The sequence below is a fragment of the Catharus ustulatus genome, chromosome 22 (genome assembly GCF_009819885.2).
Source record: "Catharus ustulatus isolate bCatUst1 chromosome 22, bCatUst1.pri.v2, whole genome shotgun sequence".
NCBI lineage: Eukaryota > Metazoa > Chordata > Aves > Passeriformes > Turdidae > Catharus > Catharus ustulatus.
The window spans coordinates 792,496-816,680 of NC_046242.1; the positions used below are offsets into that span (position 1 = coordinate 792,496).

The 24,185-nt window shown below is 50.3% G+C and overlaps 2 protein-coding genes across 5 annotated transcripts in view; one reads left to right on the top strand and one right to left on the bottom strand.

Moving 5' to 3' along the window:
* Nucleotides 1-1,956: 1,956 nt before the first annotated feature.
* WSB1 (WD repeat and SOCS box containing 1) lies at nt 1,957-9,911 on the bottom strand. The gene is made up of 9 exons (XM_033078408.2): nt 9,788-9,911; nt 9,145-9,313; nt 7,998-8,266; nt 7,043-7,174; nt 6,536-6,636; nt 4,268-4,440; nt 3,858-3,971; nt 3,539-3,646; nt 1,957-3,070 (listed from the first exon to the last, which is right to left on the bottom strand). Exons 1-9 carry the CDS (start codon nt 9,825-9,827, stop codon nt 2,911-2,913), a joined length of 1,266 nt encoding a protein of 421 aa, XP_032934299.1. The 5' UTR covers nt 9,828-9,911; the 3' UTR covers nt 1,957-2,910.
* Nucleotides 9,912-23,204: 13,293 nt separating this feature from the next.
* The window catches only part of NF1 (neurofibromin 1), a 69,396-nt gene continuing 68,415 nt past the window's right edge, over nt 23,205-24,185 (top strand). For all 4 annotated transcript variants that reach the window (XM_033077935.1, XM_033077937.1, XM_033077936.2 and 1 more), the window contains exon 1: nt 23,205-23,296. In XM_033077935.1, the coding sequence (XP_032933826.1) occupies nt 23,237-23,296 (60 nt within the window). In that variant the 5' untranslated portion in view covers nt 23,205-23,236. The remainder of the gene's footprint in view (nt 23,297-24,185) is intronic.

The following is a 24,185-nucleotide window of genomic DNA, read 5'->3' on the forward strand; positions in this document are numbered from 1 at the left end:
GTTGCCCCAGGAGGTGTGAATTCACACTCTTAACAACATACACTGATAGATTTTTTTCCCATATTATTTCAGTTTAATTTTTTCATCCTGGCATTTATTTTGGTACTAGACTTTTACTACAATTGCTGTTGTATCAGGAAGCAGATTGAGACAGTCTTCCCAAAGAAGTGCTTGCCCTTTGAAGCAGGAGGGGAGAGCAGCATCAGTGAAACTTGAGTGGCTTGGTTAAATGCTCCCATGAGCTGACCTGGGCTCACACAGGAGGGAGCAGTGGTCCTTACCTGCACAGCTGTAGATGAGCTGTGTGTCAGGCACCTGAAGTGGGCAGAACTCTCCAATTAAAAGGGAGAAATTCCTCTCCTCAGTGTGCAGGGGGCAGTGGTCTTTAACATTTGCATAGGATGAGAAGTGAGCTCAGACAGGAGAGGGGGTTATGATTTCTGTCAGGGAACCCCAGTGTAGCAACTCTTATTAGAGCCCATAAATAAATATTTTTCTCCTTGATGCAACAAAGAACTCAGCCAGCTGTAATAAAAGTGAGCATTCAGGAGCTTCTAATCTCCTGTTAGAAATAAATCTTATCTGCCCCAGAACTTCTGTCTGGAATTAGCTGGCAACACAGGCATAACCTTGCTGATAACTAACAGTGTTATCATGACTTATCTGAAGTTTACTCTGGCTTTCTTTTGGTTCTAGTACATCAATAGTGAGGGCTGTTCTGATCCAGCTCACTGAGTGGGATTTGGGTGCAGAGCAGTGTTTATAAAACAAACTTGTCCTTGTGCAGAAGCCAGAATCCCACAGAAACCCTGCTTGCCTTACTCAGGTGGTTCTAATCTGCAATAATTACTTGGATAAACAGTTTCTGCCTGACACCTCTACCAGATTTCCCATGGGATCTTACATAACCTCTGTCCTTTATGAGACTATTGTAATATATAAGGAAAAGGTCACAGGATTCATCCACCCTGTTTTTAATGTGCTCCAATAGAAGCCCTTGTCTAGCATTGAAACAACAAGCCCCACACAATGCTTAGTGTTATTCAGTCATGATTCAACTAAAATGCCATATGTGAATGTGGAAAATAAACCCTTCTCAGAGCATTCCAGAGAAACTTCCTCATGGATGAAGCCTCAGTTTTCTCTAGGACTTGCTTCTCCCCCATCAGTTTCAGATGGCCACTGCAGGCCTTGGGCACAGGCCACTCTGTCCCCTGTCCCTGCACCCTGAGCCCTCCTTGCCCTGCCCTCACCAGCCTGGATGGGCTCGTGGGGCTGGAGCTGTTTCTCAGTCCCTGGTGCTGTCCCTGTCCCCTTTCCCACTGGTACTGAGGAGCCGTGGGCCTGCTGCTGCTCCAGCTCTGTGCTGTGCTCACAGCTGGGGTGGGGGGGATGCTGGCCAGCAGGCCTCACCTTGTGGTGTCCCACCGTGGCAGGAAGAGGCTTGTAAACGTGCTACATTATTATAAATAGCCTCCCTAATGAGGAAAGCTTGTGTACTTGGTCTAACACTATCATTTGTGTCCTGGGAGAAAGGTGAGAGCAAACAGAGAACTGCAGGCAGAGCTGGGAGAAGCAGCTTGCAGAGGGGTCAGAGGGGGAGCTGGGATGTTGTTTCCTCCCTGCACTCCCATAAATCAGAGCTTTTGGAGAACACAACCTGAGGGCACCCAGCACTAAGCCTCTCCTGCCAGACCCCACATTGAAGGCTGCCTGCTGACCCAGGGCTGGAGCTGTGATCTTGCAGGAACAGGCTCATGGCAAGCCCAGCTTTTAGCTCAGCTCATGAAAAGTGCTACAATAAGCAGATTTGTAGCTCACACATGCTTTTAACAGTCATGGCTTCAGAGAGCTGTGTAAGCATCTGTCTGGGAGCACAAAGCAGGCCTCACCAGCTCAGCCTGGAACCCTGCAGCCACACAGTGCTGATCAATCAGTCACCAGAAGATACCAGAAAACTTTTATACAAGTTTTTAATACAAAATTCAACAAAAATATATATAATCAGGCATTTTATGCAATGCATACATTCTTTATATCTGCAGGTACAGATAAATAACAGAAGGCAAAACCAAGTATTTTGCTTATCTTTGGCCATTAACCAATAATCACCCCCAAACAGATATTATAGGGTTAAAGGATAATAAACTGAGTCTGTTAATGTCTCTCATTACAGACACAGTATCAGGCAATAATACAGTAGTGAGATTTGCAGAAATGTAAGGAAACAGTTCTCTCTAACACTGCCCAATACTGAAATTTCACCTGGTTTGCTGCTATGGAGCACAAAGCCTTCAGCTGACGTGGTCCTGGGTTACTTTAGATACACTGCAACCCTTTCAAGCTCCTGCTCTTCCCCACACTGCTCTCCACAAAGCCACGCTGTACCTCCTCACAAACAAACTAGCACAAAGTCTGACCTGGGGGCAGCTCCCTGGACCCCACCAATGTACAGAAGGAAGCTTAACTGCTCTGTGAGTCAACAGTTTTCCTACCTCAGTGTGCCACAACAGCTGTCCTTCCACTTACAGCTCAGATGCATCATGGCTCTACCAAAGCAATATATACATGAGACACATGAAAAATCATACAAGCAATTTTCAAAGGTACATTGATAACATGTAGCAGCTTATGTCTATATATGTACATGTTTTCACAGTTATATTTTAGAAAATTGAGAACACCGGGAATACTTCTACTGTGTTTTCTATAAATAGTAAAAAAATTACCTGTCAGGCATTTTGATAAAATAGTATTTAGGTTATCACTTTAAATAGCTCTTGAAAACCTGTAGAGTTTTAAGCTTAAAGGCTGTACAGTTTGAGGATTCTGTAAAGTGTTTGTAGCCAGTTTCAGCAGCTGGGCCACTTCCCAGTTGTTGGTCTGGGGTTTTTTTTCTTCTCCAATCACTCAGATCTGGTAACAAAGGAACTCCAGCACTTTGCAGGGGATAGGCAGGTTCCTGACTTGGCTGGTGGGCATCACCCTGCGGATGGCCAGGCGACACAGGTGCTGCAGGCTGCACACCTGCCTCGGCGTGGCCCAGAAGTACACACTGCCATCCTGGGTCCTGCAAAAGCACAGAGCCCTCCAGGTTACTGCACAGAACACAGAACCACAGCCCAGCTCTCACACACACCACTGGGAGGGGACTTGCTGGTGCCAGCTCCAGCTGCTCCAGATCCTGATTTACTCCAGTCCCTATTTTAAGCTACAGCAGCACAATGAGCAACTTGTCTGTGCAACAGGAGCAGATCTCCCAGCAGCTGTGCCACCTGACACAGCAACTGCCCCCAGCTATCTGATGGGCTTCTTCCAATCCTTGTGTTTTGGGTCTCTCACATATTTATTTTTAAAGATAAGAAATGAGTTTATCAGCTGATTGATTTTACTGCTATTCCAGACATGTTTAAACAAACCAGTACCAGTCAGAAGCACCAGGCTGCAATTCACAACTGAAGATTTTCAGAACACTGAGCCACTGTTTCCTATCTCTTGTGTTACCCTCTTATTTCAAAAAGGAAAAGTGTGTACTTGCCCTGCAGCCAGAACACTGCCATCGGTAGAGAAAGTACAGCAGAGCCCATTGTTCAGAGGTGCAACTTGTACAGGGTATTCTTCATCAATCCTCCAGAACCTGACCATTCTGAGGGGGAAGGACAACACAAGGAGTTAGCAGAGCAGCTCTGTCATTGTGCGTGCTGCTTTCTCTGTGCTGCACAGGACAGCACAGGAGCACAGCTCAGGCAGCAGGAGCCACGCTGAGAGGCTCCTGTGGCAGGGCAGGGATGCAGGATTCAGGGGGGCAGGATTCAGGGGGGCAGGATTCAGGGGGGCAGGCCCCTGGCCACACTCACTTGTCATCAGCCAGGCTGGCCACGTGCAGCCCGTCGTGGCTGAAGGACACGGCGCGCACCCAGCGGTCGTTGGCACCGCCCGCGAAGATGGGCGTGGGCGGGGGGAACAGGTGCCTGTGGACAGGACAGACACACTCAGGGACACCTCTGCAGCTGGGGAGAGCCTCAGGCAGCACAGCAGGGCTCAGGACTGACAAACAAACTGTGTTTAACCACGGACTGGGGCTGAACTGCTGTGTGCTCTCAGCCTCCTTTAACAGCTGAGCACACGTTAAAACACCACTGCTGGGAATTCTCCCTCAGCTGGAAGAACAGCCTCCAGCCTCTGCCACTTCAGCACTTCCACCAGCCACTGCTCATTTCCAAGCCTGCTCTGGGAGAAAGTTTCCAGATTTGAGAGCTTTACTTACCCAAACTCCCTAAGGATCACTCCAGTGTGTGGATCCCAGACATAGACTCGAGTATCATAAGATGCAGTAGCCAGTAATGCTCCATCAGGAGAGAACTCACAAGCTACAACATCATTGTGATGGCCTTCAAGTTTCCTTAACATGGAGTATTTATCCATATCCCAGAGGAAAACCTGCAATTAAATGAGCTGATGTTATAGATCTGCTCAGAGAGGCAATGAAGCATTTAATTTGTTTTTTAAGTATAGCTAGTCTTATTTAGGATTACATTAAAATCAGGTATTATGAATTACTACAATTAAGAAATATGCTCAGTGTCATACTCAGATTAAAATCAAGGGGGTTTTTTAAAAATAATTAAAGCAGACATGCAAGTTCTAACTCAAATTTGTTAAATGTTATTAACAAAATAAGCCAAAATATAAGATAAAGGCAACATAATTTAACCATGTAGCTTACTGAAATTCATGTATTACAAAACTATTTTATTAAAATATTCAGAAATAAATAGGGTTAAACTCTACAATCCCCTCTTTTCAGTAACTACCAAAATTTTAAGAAATATACAGACAGAAAATGTAAGGTTAACATATTGTTACTCCAGTGGCATCCCTTTGAGTTTAAGATCACTTGTTTACAATTGCTTGGATCACCAACGTCAGCCTAGGAAGAGAAACAGATACTGCAAGCAAAAAGAATTTTCACAGCCAAAAGTTATGTCTTTGGCAAAACAACAGGGAAGTCTAACCACATTATTAGAAAGAATTTAGGCATTTAAAATCAAGTCAACAGTAACAAACAACATTAATATTACAATTTACCCTAATTGCACAGTGTATTATAAGAATGCATAGAATATTACAGTATTCTACATGCAGTTGTACATTATACATAATCAAAGTAAGGACTGCACAGAATTACTTAATAGGAACTATCCATATACTGCAGCATGGTTTTATAGGAATATAAGTCTTTAGCAAAAGCTGTTATGTCCCTCAAAGAGCTCATTAGCAGCCTTGGTTTTTCCCTTTTACTGCACAGGTTAAATTCTGACATCTTGGATAAATTTACATTTGACCAAAACAAACTCAGCCTTAGTGCCTCCCACAGTGCCTAACTCTGAACCATTTTACAATCAGTTACAAACACGTTCGCTAATTTTTTCCAAGGAGACCCCAACATTCCATAAAACTAGAAACTAAGTTTGAGGAGTCAGTGTGTTTCACTGCTGTGAAAATTATTTAAAAAAAAAAACAAGAACAAAAACAACAAAAAAAAAAAGCAAGCAAGCAAGCAGACAGTGGACATGGAGCAGCACCTGCGTACGTACAGGACCCCTTGCAGCCGAGGGCAAGGTTACTTCGTCCTACGGTACAGACGGTACAGCTCGCCGGGCTGGCGGCCAGAGCTGCCACTCTCTGCCCGCCAACACCACTGTGCTCCTCAGAGTGGTGCCAGCTTAACTCAATCACACCAATATTGCTGCCACCACCTGTGACAGGGAAAGCAAGAAGCTTATGGAAAACACACAGCCTCGAGACAGCAATGTACACATCCCCCTCTGCTCCACCTGAGCCACACCCCAGAGCTCGGCTGCTCTCACCGAGGTGGACAATGAGCACTCCCGCTGAGCAATGGCAGTGCCTGAGCTGGGCCTTTGGAGGCTCACTACACTGCCTACAGAGCCCCTGGAAGCAGGCTGAGCTCCCCTTTCTGGTGTGCCCTAACTCTTCAGTGCCAGGAGCAGCTTATGGCAAACATGCGTCACCTGCACTGCTTTCAGTTCTCTAGCAGGGCATTAGGATGGAAGCAAAACCAGAGTGCTCCTCTTCCCTCTAACTCTTAGCACCATTGCCATTGGTATGGGAAAGCAGGGAGAAACGTTTTGTTCAGGAGGAGATGCCCTGACTGGCTCAGACTTTATGAATTGAGCATGAAATAGGAAGGATAAACTCAAAACCAAAATAGTTTTATGCATCAATCTACGTATCTTTTAACACTGGCAGCTTTAGAGGTCTTTGCTTTATGCCATGACCCTGTGCAGACCTATTTTTCCACACTTACAGCCTCTTCAACTAAAAGCAGTGCAAGTTCATTCACAAATCAGGGTCTCAATGCACCATTTGCCAGTTTAATTTCATGCACTTTTACATCATCATCAAACATTAGAAGTTCATGACACCGAGCACAAGCGTAATGTTACTTAGATTTCAAATGATTATGCACACAATTCAGGAGAATTAAGGAACAAGAAACTCTGACACATACTGCTTTACTAGCTCCAACAGAACAGAGGATGGAGGAGTCTGGAGAGAATGCACAGCCATACACCCAGTTCGGATGGCCTCTCAGCACCTTCATCATGTTTCCTAAACAGAAAGGCATTGCTGTAAGAACTGGTTAAATATTACAAAATTCAGATAGAAAAGCTTCTCCACATTAGTTTTTCCTTTGTGAAATTTTGTGTTATTTTCCTCAAACATCTTGCAGAGTCACTCTACAGAGAAATAAACCCCCTGGGAGGCAGGCTCTATTTCCATGTCCCTATTCAGAAAGGTCACTTCATGCCCAATACCTGCTGCTGCCTCCAGGGTTCAGGCAGATAAAGCATTCCAGGGGGGTGCAGAGTGAGTGACTAAAGAATCCCAAGTGCAGGGTGAGTGACTAACAGGACACAAAGTTTTTAAGCAATCCTGACCAAGCTGAGCCTAGAGCAATAAAAGAGCACACGGATACTTCTCCCAGGTGTTAGAGCAGATAAAGCCCAGACATTACCATCATCCTTCAGGTCCCACACTCGCAGGGTTTTGTCTCTGGATGCAGACACAAGAATCAGGCTGCCATCAGGGGCAAAGGTTAAATCTCTGACGACTTCTGTGTGGTCCATCAGGTTAAGGAGGAGTTTTCCTGTTACATGAGAACACCACAATTTAACATGAAGGACTACTGTACTCAGATAAAATGCTTTATGGGTACAAATATTAAATATAAAATTACAGCATGGAAAGATAATTTTCTTTGTAGAAATGCTCCCTAGGAATAAGCAGCACATGGATCCTTTCACCCTCCTGTATCAAGAGGCAACTCCTGCAAAAGCTCCAAAATCTATATACTAGAACCTCAGAAATAAGGCAGGACTTGTATTTTGATAGATATACCTGTTCCAAGCTTCAATTTACAAGGACAAATTACTCAATAGTCATTATTTTTCTCAACTGAGTTCTCTCCAACCTAGCAGCTGTGCTACCAGCTTGAAAGTCCCTAAGTTAAGAACCCATCTTTTTGAGTAATTTGTTTTCTTTTTTAAAAAATAAAAGGCCCTCATCAACATGAACCAGCAATTTCATGCTTTTAAAGTAAGGTAAAACTAGGAAAACTATTGAGTAAAAAACCACTGTATGTATGCACACATTTAATTATTTTCTATCTTCCATCTCTCACATCTCAAAGCATGACCTGCCTCTCTTGTTCCTCTGGCAGCTTTTCCTTACTTCTTGTTGCAGGAGCTGATGGTTTTCTAATAGTTTTAAATTTGTATTCAAGGCTCAGCTCCATTACAATTGTATAACCAATCCTGATGTGTACTAACACTATTATCACTGTGAGAAGCGTGAGCTGGCACCTGAGCGTGGCACTGGGACAAGGCTCTCAGGGACAGGGTGGCAGGGCTGGGATGTGCTGAGGAGAGCTGGACCCCAGAGCTCAGGATGTGGGTGTGCCCTGCACCCACCTGTGTACACATCCCAGATCTTGATGCGGCCGTTGTTGAGGCCGGTGGCCAGCAGCAGCTGGTCCTGCCCGAACTTGAAGCGGTGCCACTCGATGTTGACGCAGCGGCTCTGCTTCTCGGGCACCGAGGAGCCGAAGGCCAGGCTCCACACGATGTCCCCGCAGTCGATGATGTGCTCACAGGGCTTGTTCTTCTGGCTGCCGTCGCTGCTCTGCCGCGGCAGCCGCGCGCCGGCGGCGTTCGCGCCATTCTTGGTGCCGTGCAGCAGGCTGTGAGGGCAGCACAAAGCACAGCTCCAGTTATCCCCAGAAACAAACCTTGTCACAATGTGCAGGCACAAAACTGCGCAGTTTTACTTTAAAATTATAAAAACGGTTTTTTCTAATAACTGAGAAAAATTGCCAGCACCTGGAAACCTTCCAACACAAAATAATACGAATATTCTGTACACAGTTTTACCTCTGTACAGAGCAAGATGCTAACAGCCTACTGCAAAACCCAACGGTTTTTGAAGTATTTACAGAAAAATGAGCCACAAAAATTTCTAGGATTTTCTGCAAAATGAGAGAAGTTTCCTTCAATTCCCTTAAATGTGTTAAACCCTGAGAAGAGATACCGAGCGTCCAGCACATGGAAAACAATTAACACCTCCAAAAGGAGGAAAAAATGGGTCAGAGAAATGTAAGCAGCTACAGAACTGCAGAGGCTGGCTACCAACTCCGCTAACATGCAACCTGCCAGTGCCAATAAAATGTGTGTTTTGGAACTCCCCTTGCATTCTGACAAGGATGATAAGGAAAGAGGTCTGCCCTTAAGCAAATTCCTAAAAGGTAAAGCCAAACAGCATCGTGATAGGAAGTGTAAAGGGCCAGATCTGCCCAAATCTCTAAATTCCCTTTTCATTCTAACTTCCTCTTATTTTACAGTGTGTGAATTGATTAACAAGCCACTCCTCCATAGGCTTTGTGAGGTTGCAATAGTTCCTCATGCTGGCCATGCAGGAAGAGACAGAACAGCTGTTATTTTAGAAATTAATTTCCCCCCAAAGTGTCAAAGCCTAGAAGACCAATACATGCGTTTTAATTGATTTGAAGCCATCTCCCTGCTGTTTTTCAGGTGCACCGAGAGCCACGGCTGTTTGTCTTACAAGTTGTTGAGGCACTGCGCCCAGGGGACCAGCTTCACTATGCGATGTCCCTGTGACCACGCCAGGTACGAGCCATCGGGAGCGAACGCGACCGTCCAGTTCTCGCGGCCGCACTTCTTGTCGAAGGGAGACGTGGGGGCCAGGAGCTCTCCGACCGTGCGCGCCCGAGCTGGGGGGACAGAGATCCGTGACAGGGACATCCGTGACAGGGACATCCGAGCAGCATCACCCTCCTTACAGCTCGGGCACCCCGCGCCACCTGCCTGGGCTCATTAAAGCCATCGGGAGGGGCCCGGTGCCACCGTGTAACCCCGGCAGGGAGGCGCGGTGCTGAACGCACTGCCCGCAGCGTGAGCCGTGCCAGGAGCGGCACGGAACGGGCAGCGCCACCGGGCCCGCGCCTGTCCACGGCCGGGAACACGGGCCCCGTGTGCCCGTAGTGTCTCCGTGTCCCCGCAATAGCCCCGTGTCCCCGCAGTGGCCCCCTGTGCCCGGATCCCGCCCGGTTCCCCGGGCAGCTCCGAGCGCGCTGCGCTGCTCTGGGCGATGGGCTGAGCGCCCGCCCGCCCCCGCCCGATCCCCGGCCGATCCCCGGGCCCGGCCGCGCTGCTCCCCCCGAGCCCGCCCGTCCTGCCCCGCTCACCGATGAGCTTCTCGTTGACACTCGGGGGAAAGCTGGCCATGGACGGGCGGCCTGAGGAGTGACGGGACTGCCACGGAGCGGGACGGGCGGGCGCGGGCTGGGCAAGATGGCGGCGGCGGGCGCGGGGCGGGGCGGGAGCGCTCGGCGGGGGCCGGGCCGGGCTTGGGGGAGCGGCTCGGAGCGGCCCTGCCCCGTGCGGCCCTGCCTTCTCCGGCTGTGCCCTGTGCTGCCCTGCCCCGTGCGGCACTGCCTTCTCCGGCTGTGCCCTGTGACGGCTCTGCTCTGCCCTGTGCTGCCCTGTGCTGCCCTGCCCTGTGCCGCACTGCCTTGTCCGGCCCTGCTCTACCCTGTGCGGGTGTGCTCTGCCCTGCTTGGCTCTGCCCTGTGCGGCCCTGCCCCGTGCGGCCCTGCCTTCTCCGGCTGTGCCCTGTGCTGCCCTGCCCCGTGCGGCACTGCCTTCTCCGGCTGTGCCCTGTGACGGCTCTGCTCTGCCCTGTGCTGCCCTGCCCTGTGCGGCTCGGCCCTGCCCCGTGCGGCACTGCCTTCTCCGGCTGTGCCCTGTGGCGGATCTGCTCTGCCCTGTGCTGCCCTGCCCCGTGCGGCTCTGCCTTCTCCGGCTCTGCCTTGTGCGGCCCTGCTCTGCCCTGTGCTGCCCTGCCCTGTGCGGCTGTGCCCTGTGCGGCTCTGCTCTGCTCTGTGCGGCTCTGCCCGGCCCTGCTCTGCCCGGCTCTGCCCTGTCCGGTTCTGCCCTGTGCGGCTCTGCTCTGTTCTGCCCGGCTCTGTCCTGCCTTGCTCCGCCCGGCCCTGCTCTGTCCTGCCCGGCTCTGCCCTGCCCGGCCTCCCGAGGCTCTGCCTTGCCCTGCTGCCCGCAGCCGTTCGCGGTCCTGACCCCGGTCCTTTGTCCATCCCCCATCCTTTGTCCGCTCCCGGCCTGACCCCCGTCCTCTCGCCGTGCCCCTCCCTCCTCCAGCTGCTGCAGGAGTCTCCAGCTCCTCAGTGTTATTTTCTATACGTGTGTAGTTCAGCGTTTCAAATCCAGCAGCACCCGGTTTATGATAACATTTTGAATTTGCTGTTAGTGAAGTTGTTCACAAATAACTTGGAGAAAAGAGACCCTGCGAGCACTGCATTGGCTGTGATTTTGTACTAACATCTCTGTACATCCCTCTCTGCTTCCATTACCTCTTTTCTCCTTTCGCATAGCCAAATTCTGTCTCTCTTCTTGACTAAGCGACCCTTCCTTGCTCTACGGACTTCAGAGAAGCGCCCAGCAGGATAATTAACTGCAGATAATAACTGATTTCATTCCAAAGCAGTGGCCTCACTGGCAGACGCATTGCAATAGCCATGGGATCAGCTATTCAGCTGTAGCAGGAGCCAGGAATTACCCCCGAGTGAGCAAGGCCAGCAAAGCAATTTTAAAATTATGCAGTGATACAATGTCAAAGGAAGGAGCAGGGAGAAGTCTGGAATGTTTTTGACTATGTGAACACTAGCACGGATTAGTGCTGGCTTGTATAAAGCCCCCTAGCACATCGCAGCACTCATTTGGAAGAGCCCCATCCTGTCCTGCTCTGTCCATCCCCCACTGGCAGAGGGAAGAGCTCTGAGCAGCTCCCTGCAGCTAATCCCGGACAACTCCGTGCAACAAGGCAGACTTGTAGCCGGTGAATATTGTGAAATGCTGCTCGGAATTGCTCATGGGCTGTGAATGTTTGCGCTGACTCAGTAAGGATTCTCTGGAGTGAGCCCCGCTCAGAGCCAGCACACACTGCTCACCCTGGGGCTGTTAGAGCAGCAAACTGCAGCTCTGGGTTACTCAGCTCTGCAGGGCTGTTACCACACCGATGCCTTTCTCACCCCAGGGTTTTGCAAGCTTGTTAGGAATGGTTTGGTGTCACAAGCTGTCCTGGGGACATTGGTAGCACCTTCTCTGTTCAGAGGGCTGGAAGGGCCCCTGTCCTTGTGTCTGAAGCCAGAGTGGGAGGGGTGAAAAGCTGTGTTCTGTCTGCAAGCTGCCAACTCATCCTCTCTGCTCAGTACAATTTATCTGTCCCGAATTCAGTCTAACCTTGAGAAGATAAAGCAGCCACACTTTGCTTCCTCGGGACTCTTGCTGTGTTTATTTTCCTTGCAAGTGGTGCATGCAGGGTGATTTTTCAGATGATTTTTCAGTTCTTCCTGGGTGAGGTGCAGCTGTGGGATCCAGGGTGTCACACCCCAGGCTGTCACTTACTGCCAGGGCCTGCAGCAGGTCACTCAGGCTGATTTATGGTTTTTCCATTCTGTCCCTTTGGGGATGCAGCTGCCAAACCTGCACAGGGCTGCTCAGCTGGGAAGCTCACAAAGACGGTGCCAACATTCTCCATCAAGTCTTTGCTCTTTACAATAACCTTTCACAAGTGAAAGGGCTTTTGTCCTTTTTGCCTGTCCTGGAAATACCTTCAGGGATCCAGGCTGTGGAGCTTTTCCCCAGGCTGCTGGAGCACCAGGATCTGCTGATTTCACATTCCTATATTCTATATTCTATACTGGTGAATTCAGTTCCAACCATTTCCTTTGTCTTTTCTTTTTAAGGCCCACAAGTTATGTTCCTCCTTCTCACAGCTGTCATTCTGTAAAGCACTCCTGGCAAATTAGGAACAGTTAGGGCCAGTCACACTTAAGTCCAAGGTAGGTCATCTGTGCAGTAGTGCTTGCCATTAAAAATTATGCTATTTTTAGTCCACACTGTTAATAATTCACAAGCCCCTGTTTGTTTTAAGACCTCCTGGGGATGGAGAAAGTTCAGCTTCAGGTTGTGGAGGCAGAAGAGAAGGTGAAAGGAAAAAGCAGAATGGAGGAAAGGAGGAGATGGCAAAGAAGGTTGAGGAGGAAAAGGGCTTGCAGTGAAGTGAATGGTAAGCAGCAGAGGATTGAGACAGGAAAGTGCTGTCAGGAGCTGGACTTCAATGGTCCTTGTGAGTTCCTTCCAATTCAGGACATCCTGGGTTTCTGTGATCCTAGGGAGGTTCAAGTGACAGCCACCCCCAAGCTGCAGGGTTAAAAAACTCAAATACAAGTAAAGCAGCAGCCCAGCCCTGCATGGAGCTGGTACAGTGCATGAGACCTTGCATATGAGCCATTGCCAGCTCTTGGTCTGTAAACACATCCTCAAAACTCGCAGCAGTCCCTGCCCCTGAGTGTCTCCTGCCCCCCCTGCTGCAGGTGTTGTGCCATGAGGTGCTGCTGGGCCTGGCACTGCTTCAGCTGTTGCTTCATTTCAGGTACCTGTTGTTTGTGCCAGGTCACTACGAGCAGCATTGGCACCACTGTGGCCCTGGAGAGTTTGCAGTCTAAACAGACAAGGCAAACAGCAGCTGGGAGGAGGAACAGGGGGATGAGGCCACTTTCTCAGGGTCACCATGGAGCAGCCAGGAGCATAACTGTGTGATTTTCCCACAGGCACCAGATAAGGCTGCCTCCCTTCCTGGAATCCTGGGCTGTCATCTCTCTGTCCCCTTTTGTCCATTGCTCTGTGACTTATTTACCATTGCTTCTTGTGGAGAATTTTAGGTGATTCTGAATTGATGTACATCTGGTACTCGAGGGGTTAATTTGCAAAGGTCTGCTAGAAGAGTGTGCAGTGGAAAAGCTGCACAGATGGAATATCAGACTATGGGAATTTTTTCTCTGCGTTCTTTTGGTCTCGTTGGGATTTTGTAATTTTTGGAGCACGTCTTTGGGTATAATAAATAGAGCAGATGGCTCAGTGTATGGGGGGAATTCAGTGCTTCCATGATGAGTAGCTGCACTGAAATAACAGAGACAGGAGTTTGGGGTTATTCCTGTTAGATTCAAATCTGTAAGCCAGCCATGGGTGCCTTGTAAGGGAGCTGCTTTCAGAAATATCTGAGCTAAATTTACCCTCTGAGGGTACAAGAGGTCTTACCCCAGATAGCTGGAGTGACACTGAGAGTTTTGAGCTGTCCTAAACAAGGGCAGGGGAGAGGGAAGCTCTGCAAGTCCTGAGGAGCCGAGTGCTTCACTCTCCTGGTCCCATCGGGCATTGGCCAAACAGGCTGGGACTGGGGAGCTGCTCTAAGAGCAGAGGAATTCAAAGCAGTCACTTAACAAGTCAGAAAAAGGGCTGTGTCTTGGCCAGCTCTGAGTGTACAGATCACAAGACAGCAGAGAATGTTCTGAATTGTTCCAAACCCAAATGCTTTTGTGTTAATATGAAATATTTACCTTTAAAAAAAAATCTGACCCAAGGCAGAACTTTACAGTGGTTTCTGCTAACCTTGGGTGCAAGCAGTAATAAACTGCTGAACATGTTCACAATGGAAAGAATATTTTGCTTGTTTCGTATTGTTTTGTTTAAAAAATGTTTTGGCATTGGACTATCAGGGTTGTGCAAACAGAGGGAGAATCAATGGCAGGAAGGGTGTTGGGGTAAATGTCAATAAATCATCTATAAATTAAATTTATAGAAAAACAGAAAATTGCATTTAATAGGAAAATCAAATGGGATACATTCTGTAGAGCAGATCAATAAAATAACCAGGACAGGATGAGCCAGCCTGCTGGGGAATTGCAGGGCTGTGTGTGACAGCTTCTGCCTGGAAACAGCCGAGGCGGCATTCCTGCTGCGGGCAGTTGGGAAAGAGCAGGTTGCTGATAGATAAAGAGTGTTTGCTCACACATCAAACAGCTCGAGGTGGGCCTGAGCTGGTGTTGAACTGAGCTTGAAAATATTTGGGTGGCTTGTGCCCAGCCCTGCTGCTACAGGGAGCACATGCAGAGGGCTGGGGAGAAGGTGCAGAACCTGAGACAAGTGGAGGTTGGACAAGCAGATTTCTCCCAGTCCCCATTTTTGGGTTGCAAAAATGCTGCCAGCGTAATTCACCTCCTCTGTAATTCATCACCTTTCTCTCCACTGCAGGTCTGGCCCGGATCAGCCAGCCAGGGTCACTCCAGTGCCTCTGAGAGCTCTTAGGGGAAGGCCCTGCCCTCTGCATTAACGTAATTGCAGGTTATTTGTGAGATTCCTTCCATGGCTTACTTCCTGAAGGTCTGGCACAGAAATCCGGTTTTGTAATTTGAGCCCTAACGAGTGGCTGGATGTAATTATGGGCTCCATTATCCCAGCAGCTCTGTAGCATGGAAAGTAAAAGCTCAGTGCAGCCACTAGCACTGAGAATGCAGCAGTTGGTAGCTAATAAGTCCCTTGTGCAGGCAGTGTGTGGGCAGTGTGTGCACAGGTAGGACCATGTTCACTGGTCTGTTCATCAAGGTTTCCCAAAAGAGGTTTCTGGTTATACTCTCATTACAGCTCTCCTGAAGGCACAGATTGCACACAAAATATCTAACAAGATTCATAGGTTCCCCATTAAAGCAAAGCTGGGTTTGGGGGAGCATAATTTACCTTTCTGCCAGATGTCATAAATGGGGGTGAGCTGGATGTGCTCAGACCTGCAGACACAGGAATCAGCTGCAGAACAAAGGCTGGTTGAACGTGGGGTGTCGAGGCTGCTGAGCACTGGGAATGGCTCTGGGAATGCTCTGGTCACTGGGAAAAGGCTGCTGGGAGCTAAAGACATGGCACAGAGAGCACATTCCTGCCAGAGCTGCCTGCAGCCATGCTCTGAGCTGTGTCCTGCTGAGAGTCAGGGAGAGCCCCAGCTTTGGGGGGGCTGCTGCTCACCCTCCTGAATTGTGCTGTTCCATCTTTTCAGGCTGCAGGGATGGGATTTCTCATGGGTGCCTGTGCAGCACTGACTCAGGGGGTCTGGGATGCAGAGGGAGCCCTGAGGGGTCCCTGCAGCGTTGTGCAGTGAAGGCTGAGTTACACAACTCGGGTGCAAGGTGATAAAGCTGCCACGTGGAGATCAGGCAGATTTACTCACACTCAATCTACATGTAGCTTCTAATCTTTAAATTACAGTAGGAGTCCCTTCCATGCTCCTGGGTCAAAGCCTTCCAGCTCCCACTTGGCTCAATCCAGGCCCTTTTTTGGGCTGCATTTGAAGTTCAGCCATAACTCTGTCAAAAAAAATGGTGAATTTTTCTTTTTTTGATTTGAGATCCATATATGGAGGTAAAAGATAAATTGACCACTTGAATCCTACCAATCTAACATATGAAATATTTTAAGTGCAATTCCATTACACGATTTAGCTGGAGGAAGCTCGTGTAGCCTTTTCCTTTCCTTCCTTGCTGAGCCTGGAAGCGCTGCCTTCTTTCTGCAGGATCTGGCTTTTCCTGTCATACTACATACTCTGAGACAGCTTGGCGTTTTTCCCTGCCCTCTGCAGCTCTGGAATGCTTTCTTGCTGTTTCTTAATGCCTGTTATGACTGCAAGTAAGGCAGAGGTGGTGCCTTTGTTTCGCTGCTGCTTTTGAGTCACATGATGATATTTGAGAAATCCGTGGACCTGCAGCACCGCAAAATCACACCCACAATGAAAAACGAGTCCAAAAATGCAAAGCAGGTGAATGAGCCCGTAAAGGGTCAGCTTCAGGTTTAGGGCAAGGAGAGTTAATGGCCAGCAGCGCGATTCTTCAACATTGCATTGCCCATGTGGCCAGAGAATTAAAAAAATAAAACGAGGACTGCATCTGTGTGTGGATTCCAGCTGGGAGCTCCTCAGGAAAGTGCAAATGCAGCCGTGGTGTTCACAAGAGGGGCATGGCTCCAGGGCAGGCTTTATCCCCAGTTCCCAGCTCCATTTAACAGCAGCTCATGGCCACAGCCTCTGTGCTGCTCAGCCTTGTTTGGAAGCCCAGAAAAGCAGCACAATGTTTTATCCAAAGGATGTTGCCATGTGCCATCCAAACTGCTGGATATCTACTGCAAGTAAGCCTTTTTAAGGCTTTTTAAACCAAGCTGTAACTTCACAAAAAGGCCATTAAAACTTATATCTAACTAAATATTTATTTTAAATGAATCATGATATAAAAGCATTAATTCAGGCTTCTAATTAATTTTCCAAAGAAACTGTAATATACTCCCAAAAATCAGCTGCTTCGACCCTGTGGAGCATCTCTCATGAACCAGGTGAGCAGGACTTTGTCTGAATCTCTCTTTGCATTTCCAGATGTTCACATGAATTATTTACTGAGGTCCCACCTTTCCATAGGAAACAAACCAGATCTGGAGCTGTGTTGAAAACACTTTTACACTCTTTCTTTTCCAACAGCTTCCCTTTTTGGGGGGTTTTACCTCTCCAGCTGGTCAGCCCCAGATCAGGTTGGTGCAGCTGCTGTGGGACCTGCTCTGGGGTTTTTATTCTTACGGGGAGTTGTCCTGGTTTAAAGGGGCAGTATTGCCAGGAGAAGGAAATTCAGGAACTCTCAGGCAAAAAGGTATGGGTTTGGAATAACAGTTCTTTACTGATATATTTATAAGACAAACAAAAACAGCATCAGCTATATGAAAGAAAAGAAAAACAGTGACAGAACAGAACGGAACTCAGTCCCAGTCCCCTTTTTTTTACAGTCCGGTGGAGCAGGGCAGGGCAGGGCAGGCGGCCTCTCAGCCGCCTCTCAGGACTCCACCGTTCTTTCCCTAATGGAGCCATCGGGCTGCTCCAGGCATTCCTTTGTCTGGAGCTCTTCACGGCTGATAGGGGAGCCACCCTGGGCAGCTTAACATAACAATGGGAAAAATGTCTAAACCTCCCAGCCCACAACACGAGTGTGAGACAACACACGTTTGTGTGCTCGTGGTTCGCGTCGTGGGTCTGCAGCAGCGACCGGGACACACCGGGGGAAGGGGGGGGCGGGGCACCGCGGTGTCCCGCGGGCTGACACGGGACCGACACGGGATCGGCACGGGACCGGCACGTGACCGCCACGCGACCGACACGTGACCGCCACGCGACTGCCACGCGACCGGCACGCGACCGGCACGCGACCGGCACGCGACCGGCACGCGACCGGCACGGGACCGCCACGCGACTGACACGTGACCGGCACGCGACCGGCACGCGACCGCCACGTGACCGCCACGTGACCGGCACGCGACCGCCACGCGACCGGCACGTGACCGGCACGCGACTGCCACGCGACCGGCACGCGACCGGCACGCGACTGCCACGTGACCGGCACGCGACTGCCACGCGACCGGCACGCGGCCGGCACGTGACCGACACGCGACCGGCACGTGACCGACACGCGACCCCCCACGCGAGTTTTTTTCCACGCGAGGTTTTTTCCACGCGAGATTTTTCCACGCGAGATTTTTCCACGCGTGATTTTTCCACGCGTGATTTTTCCACGCGAGATTTTTCCACGCGAGATTTTTCCACGCGTGATTTTTCCACGCGTGTTTTTTCCACGCGAGTTTTTTCCACGCGAGATTTTTCCACGCGAGATTTTTCCACGCGAGATTTTTCCACGCGTGTTTTTTCCACGCGAGTTTTTTCCACGCGAGTTTTTTCCACGCGAGATTTTTCCACACGAGTTTTTTCCACGCGTGTTTTTTCCACGCGAGTTTTTTCCACGCGAGTTTTTTCCACGCGAGATTTTTCCACACGAGTTTTTTCCACGCGAGTTTTTTCCACGCGAGATTTTCCCCCGTGAGTTTTTTCCACGGGTGATTATTCCCTTTTTTTGGGGTGTTTACCCTGCTCCCTGTCCATGGCTACAGCGCAGTGTTTATGGACCAGCTGCAGTAGAACATCCCTGTCAGTGTGCTGGGTTTTTACACAGTGCCAGGGGAAATGTGTCAGCCCCAGTCCTGTGTTGTGCAGACTGAGGCTGGTGTTAATTCTGCAGCTCCCATGAGTGATGGGCATTCCCAGGCACTCCTTGCTTGGGTCCGAGCCGCCTTTGGGAGCTGATCACGAGGCACTGAAGGATTTCTGGAGACGAGCACTCAGACAGGTTTTTATGAGTGATTTTATGGAGAATTCTGCGTTGCTTACAGTGGAAGCACTGCAGGATGCAGAGGAGATAGGGACCAGGACCCAGCTGAAAGCTCCTCTTGATGACCCTGTGGTGTGATAAACAAAATCAGAAAGGAAACAAAATGTCAGAGAGAGGAAGTGATAACCTCGAATTATCCTTTGGGGCAATGTTCTAATCTAGGCTGAACTGATTAGTCATCCAGAACAATTAAAATACTGCTTTATAATATTTAACTTAACCTCTTCAATGACCGTCATGTGTGGGGATGGCATTACTCACCAGGGAAGAGAAAAGTAGATCCACAAAATGATCTCATTCTGCTGAAGTCTGTAGAGCATGAGCGCACTCGCTGGGAGTGATGGAGATCACACAAACTTCAACTGGGGCTCACAAAGAGCTTATTTATAGCCCAAGGCAAACAGGCAGGCACTAACAGGGCTGTGTCCCTTGCCCGGCACGGCATCAGCCTCCATTTCAGAAAATACTCTGTTCCATTAAGTGCAATTAGAATATCTGAGCTCTTAGGAGGCCGTGGTAATAGACTATCTCTTTTATCAGATCGAGTACCAGGGATTAAACTCCTGGTGTTTTGCATCCAAATGAGATTTCTGCTGGAACAGAAATATTTGCTTCTAGAATTGATTGTGTGGAACATCGTGCTACAATTTGAATGGTCCTTTGATGACTGGACTTTTCTGGGATAGAAGTTCCAATACGAGTATTTTGTACAGGATCTCTAATTTCTGTGGAGCTCATTCTATGAGTACCATTAATCTAGTCAGACTGTTTGCTGGCTCTGTTCCTGTTCAGCAGATCCTGCTGCAGTCAGGGAGGAACTGTGAAGCAGAGAACACGAAGGAAAATCCGTGATTTACTCTTCAGAAAAGGTTTCTTCACGTTCAGCGATACCTACACGCGTGCGGGTGAGTCAGGACAATGTGCGGGCAGAGCACGGATCGCGGATCCGACAATTTCTGTTCCCGGCCCGAACCCGAGGGGTTTCTTGGCCTCTAATGCCCTCTGATGGACAAAAGCATCGCGGCGGATGCTCGGAGGAGCGGGGAGCGCTCGGGTGTCCCAGCGCAGGGAGAGCTCCGCTCTGCCCCGGCTCTGCCCGCTCCAGGTTAAACCCGAGCCTAAGGGTTTTAGGTTAAACCACCTCCTACTAAAACCCGGCACATCCTTTCCTTCCTCCCTTCCTTCCTCCTTTACTTCGGTTTGTTTGTTTGCCTTCTCTTAAGAACAGGAGGGAAATTTTTTGACCCTGATGACAGATTTGGCACAGCTCCTCCACGGTGACACCCTGTCCATCAGGAACTGGGATCAAACCACAAGGGATGGCAGGTTTCTGGGCCAAAGCTGATAAACAGAAATTTAAAAGTATCACTCTGCATGTTTGAGCCATTGCTGGAGTGTTTGACACGTGCTGGTGAAAATGAGAAACTGGAATGGGAGGAATGGAGAGAAAAAAATCAAAGGGTGAAACAGAGGCTTCAGGGAGTCAGAAGAAAAAAAGGTTAATAAATAAATAATTTGAGTTGAAAACACAAAATAGAGGAAAGCAGAAGACAAAGATGTGAGAGGGAAAAAAGAATAAAAATCCATATTCTCTGGCAAGAGGCCAAGAGAAGTGTCACCTCCAAGAGCCAGTTCAGGTGTAGTGCCAGAGAGGCCCAGGTCTCCTGGGTACAGTGGAGGTGATGTTCAGAAATTAACTGAATCTGAAAGGGTAAAATGCACAGGAAAAAAGGAAATGCTGCAGGGCTGCTGCCTTTGGAGTGGCTTTGCTGGAGGTGGGGCTGTTAACTGATGGTGTCTCTGACACAGCATCAGCACCTTCACTCCAGCAAGGACAGAGCGTCAGCTGAGAATCCCTGGGGTTTTCCTGCAGACCTGGCCAGGTCCTTTCCTGTGTATGCCTCGACCTTCTCATCTGCCTCCCATTCCTCTGACTCAGGCAAAAAGCAGAAGTGCCAGAATACCTCCAAGGAAGTGATTCAAGGGGCATTTTTGGCTGGATTGAAAACATCCGCGGCTGGAAATTTCACGAGGGGGACTCTTCCCACAGAGATAAATTTCCAACTCACACTTCATGGCTTGGCTGTTCAGGCTCTAAACCTCTGCTGAGAGGGAATAGAGAATGGCAGGGACTTCCCTGTGCCATGTGACTCCTACCACAGTGCCACTTTGACAGCCACAATGGGAAATTTTCAGTGAGGAAAAGTCATTGGCATTCGCACTAAAACCTGACAACACTCTGTGGATGCCTTAGGCTGCAATTCCTTATTTTAGTTTTCAGAGAAGCCTAAGGAAGTGCATAAAAAAGCTGTCCTTAAAAACCCAGAAGCAGGAGGTTGGCAAGAGCTGCTGAAGAAATGGTGCCACAACTCGGAGCTGTCAGGAGCTGGGGAACTCAGAGTGGTTTATTCTCCCAATACCCAGCTGGCTGTTACAGACTGTCCTGCACGGACCCACAGGCACTGAAATGAACAGCAGAGATATTGTGGGGGTTTGGGGAACAGCAGTGGGAGAATGGGTCTCCAGTCTAAGTACTGGCTGAAATTTTTCAAAGAGTTTGGGGGAACACTGTGAGAATTTCTGACATCATCATTCGACCCTGCATGTGAAATCTGGGAATACCACAGCTAATCGTGTTTGCTTTCAGGGAACAGATTTGCTTTGGGAAAAACACTGCCAGAAGCAGGAAGAAGCACTGTTTGTTTTGTTTAGTACATTTTGAAAAAAGAAATAGCCTGTCCTTTTCTACCTCAGTCAGGAGTTCCCAGGATGCTTCTCTCTGATCTAATCATATCACCCTGATTTCTTTCTGGCATTTTGGGACATGTTTTTCACAACCGTATCAGTCAGCTGAAGCCCTTTCCTGCCCCCACATGAATTATTATTGTTTAGATTTTGGCAGAACGTAGAGATCCCTGTGAAGATTGTGGCTGGATTGCCTTCAGTGGAGATAATTCCTGTCTGACTGCTGAGGGACACCGAGGGGTCAAATACATAAACAGTTGGAACAGGAGACGTGACAAGAAGGGCCCAGTGGGGTCAGCTCTGCCTCCAGCAGGGAGAGCCAGCCCTCGGGTTTAATTGTGAATTATTAACCCATCCTGGGTGAGGGCTCTGCTCCACTGAACCCGTGGGTGTGTTGTGTTCATCTCTGCCTGTTTGGTGTTTTGTGTTCTCTGCCTTTGCACTCCCTGTGACAAAGCCTTATTCTTCAACCAACTAATTGGGTTGAATTGTTTTGTTTTTCTTTAATGAAATATTTGCAATAGATTTTCGTCTTTTTATGAAACACCTGCTCTCCAAAAATTTGCTGTCACCCAGGTTCCTGGATTTGATGCTAGAGTGCAATGGAACTGTTTGTCCCGTAAATCCAAATTACGGGATTTTTATTACTCATTATTTACAAGGAAAGTTAACTCAGGATAAATTTGATATTGCTGTTGCTGATAATAATTCCTATGTGCTGTGATAACAGCAAGAGTCTCTGAGTCACATCAAGGCCCTGACTGAGTGGGGGGACAGAAATTCCGTTTGATTCTCCAGTTCTTCTGCCAATTTTAAATCTGCTGTTCCAGAGCCCTCACCTCAAGCTGCGTCTTTATTTATATCACCAGAATTTCAACGTGACTCTAGTATGAAAGAACATTATTTTGTGCTTCTGTCTACCCAGAAGGAAAACAAATTAACATTCCCAAGAAGGAAAGTGGAAGTGGATGTTTATTTGTGTGTATCCTACTTTTCTGAGTCACTGAGTAAACAGTTGGCTGGGGCCAGTGTGACCGGGCTGGGGACGAAGGTGCCACACTCAGCTCTGCAGTGAAGACTTGGAACGTGACAGAATAAGTTAATTTAGAGAAATAACCGCGGTTATATTTGAAAGATAAAATTTATCTGTTCATTCCAGCCTGAGACAGCAAACCTGTGGGTGATCTGTCACACACGGCGGCTGGAGGGGAATAAAGCATCAGCCGTGGGTCCTGTGTGCGAGGGAGCGGAGAGGTCCCGGGAGGCGCTGCGGACACGCGGGGACACCGCGGCCGTGGGCAGGAGGGACATTGCCGGGGGGAGCGGGGCGGCGGTAGCTGTGGGGTCACCTCGGGGGAGGGACGGAGCTCGCTGTGTTCGGTGAGCGCCGTCCCGGCCCTCGGGAGCCGCCATGGGCGTTCCTGCCCCGCCCTCCGCGGCCCCGCCCCGCCCGGCCCCGCCCCCCGCGACCACCGCCCACGCAGGCCCCTCCCACAGCGACCACGCCCCGCCAGGCCCCGCCCCCCGCAGCCACCGCCCTCCGCTGGCCCCGCCCCGCTCCCGCCCGGCCCCTCCCGGCGCAGGCGCGGCGCACGCGCAGGAGCGCGCGGGCGGGGGCGGCGCGCAGGCGCAGTGCGGGGCTCCGTGTGCCCCTGGCGCGGCGGGCGCGGCGGCGGGGGCGGCGCGCGCTCCCGCTTCCGGTGAGGTGTCATGGCGGGCCCCGCGCGCTGAGGGCCCGCGACACCGACACCGGCCGCGCGCACCCGGCGCTCCCCGGGCGGGCGGCGGCGGGACATGGCGGCGCACAAGCCCGTGGAGTGGGTGCAGGCCGTGGTGAACCGCTTCGACGAGCAGGTAGCGGGGGCGGCGGCGCGTCCCCCTCGCCGGGCCGCGGGGAGGGCCGGGGGCGCGCGGCGGGGGAAGCGGCCCCGCTCCTCGGGCGGGGGCGGCCGTGGCAGCGCCGCTCCCGCCGCCCCCCGCCCGTGCCGGGGCCGAGGCCCCGGGCCCCCGCGCCCTTTGTGCCGGGCGGGCCCGGGGTGGGGCCGCGCTGCCCCGCAGCCCCGAGCTCCCGCCGCGGGGGTCCCGGCGCTGCCCGGGCCCGCGGCTCCAGGTGCGGCGCATCCGTCCTTGCGCGGCCGCGGCCCTGAGGAGGGGCCTGGCTCCCCCTCGCTGCTGCTCCCCCGCCTCTCCCGAAGTGTCTCTGCTTTCCGTGGACATTCCTGTGAAATTCACCTCCGTGCTTTGCATCATCTGGCTCTCCAGAAGGGAGGGGAAGCCCGGAGAGCGAGGTGAAGCAGGGCTGGAGGCGCTGCAGCGGTGCTGGCCGTGCCCCCCGTGCAAGGGCGATGTCGGTGTGCAGTCCCGTCCCCAACCCCAGCACGGCTCTGGGCCCTGCGGAGGGGCTTCCAGCCCTGGTTTCTATTGCAGTGATGGGTATTTACATCTCCTTGCGAAAGTCAGCCCTAGTAGTTTGGAGAAGGATTTTCTGAATGGAGGGAAGAGGGATTTGTTGGCCTTAGACTTTATATTTCTCTGATCCACCAGCAGGAACTGCTTACTGGGATTAGGTGTGTGACTCCTAGTGGGGCTAAGCTCAGTGCTTACACTCCATCCCTACTCCCAAGGTGCTTTCCTTCCGTGTGGTAGCTCCCTGGAGGCTCAGTGGTCAGTTCCTGTGTTGTCTGGCTCATTTTGCCACACTGTGAGTGCAGCCTTTGTGTCACAGGAGGCCCAGCTCTGTGAG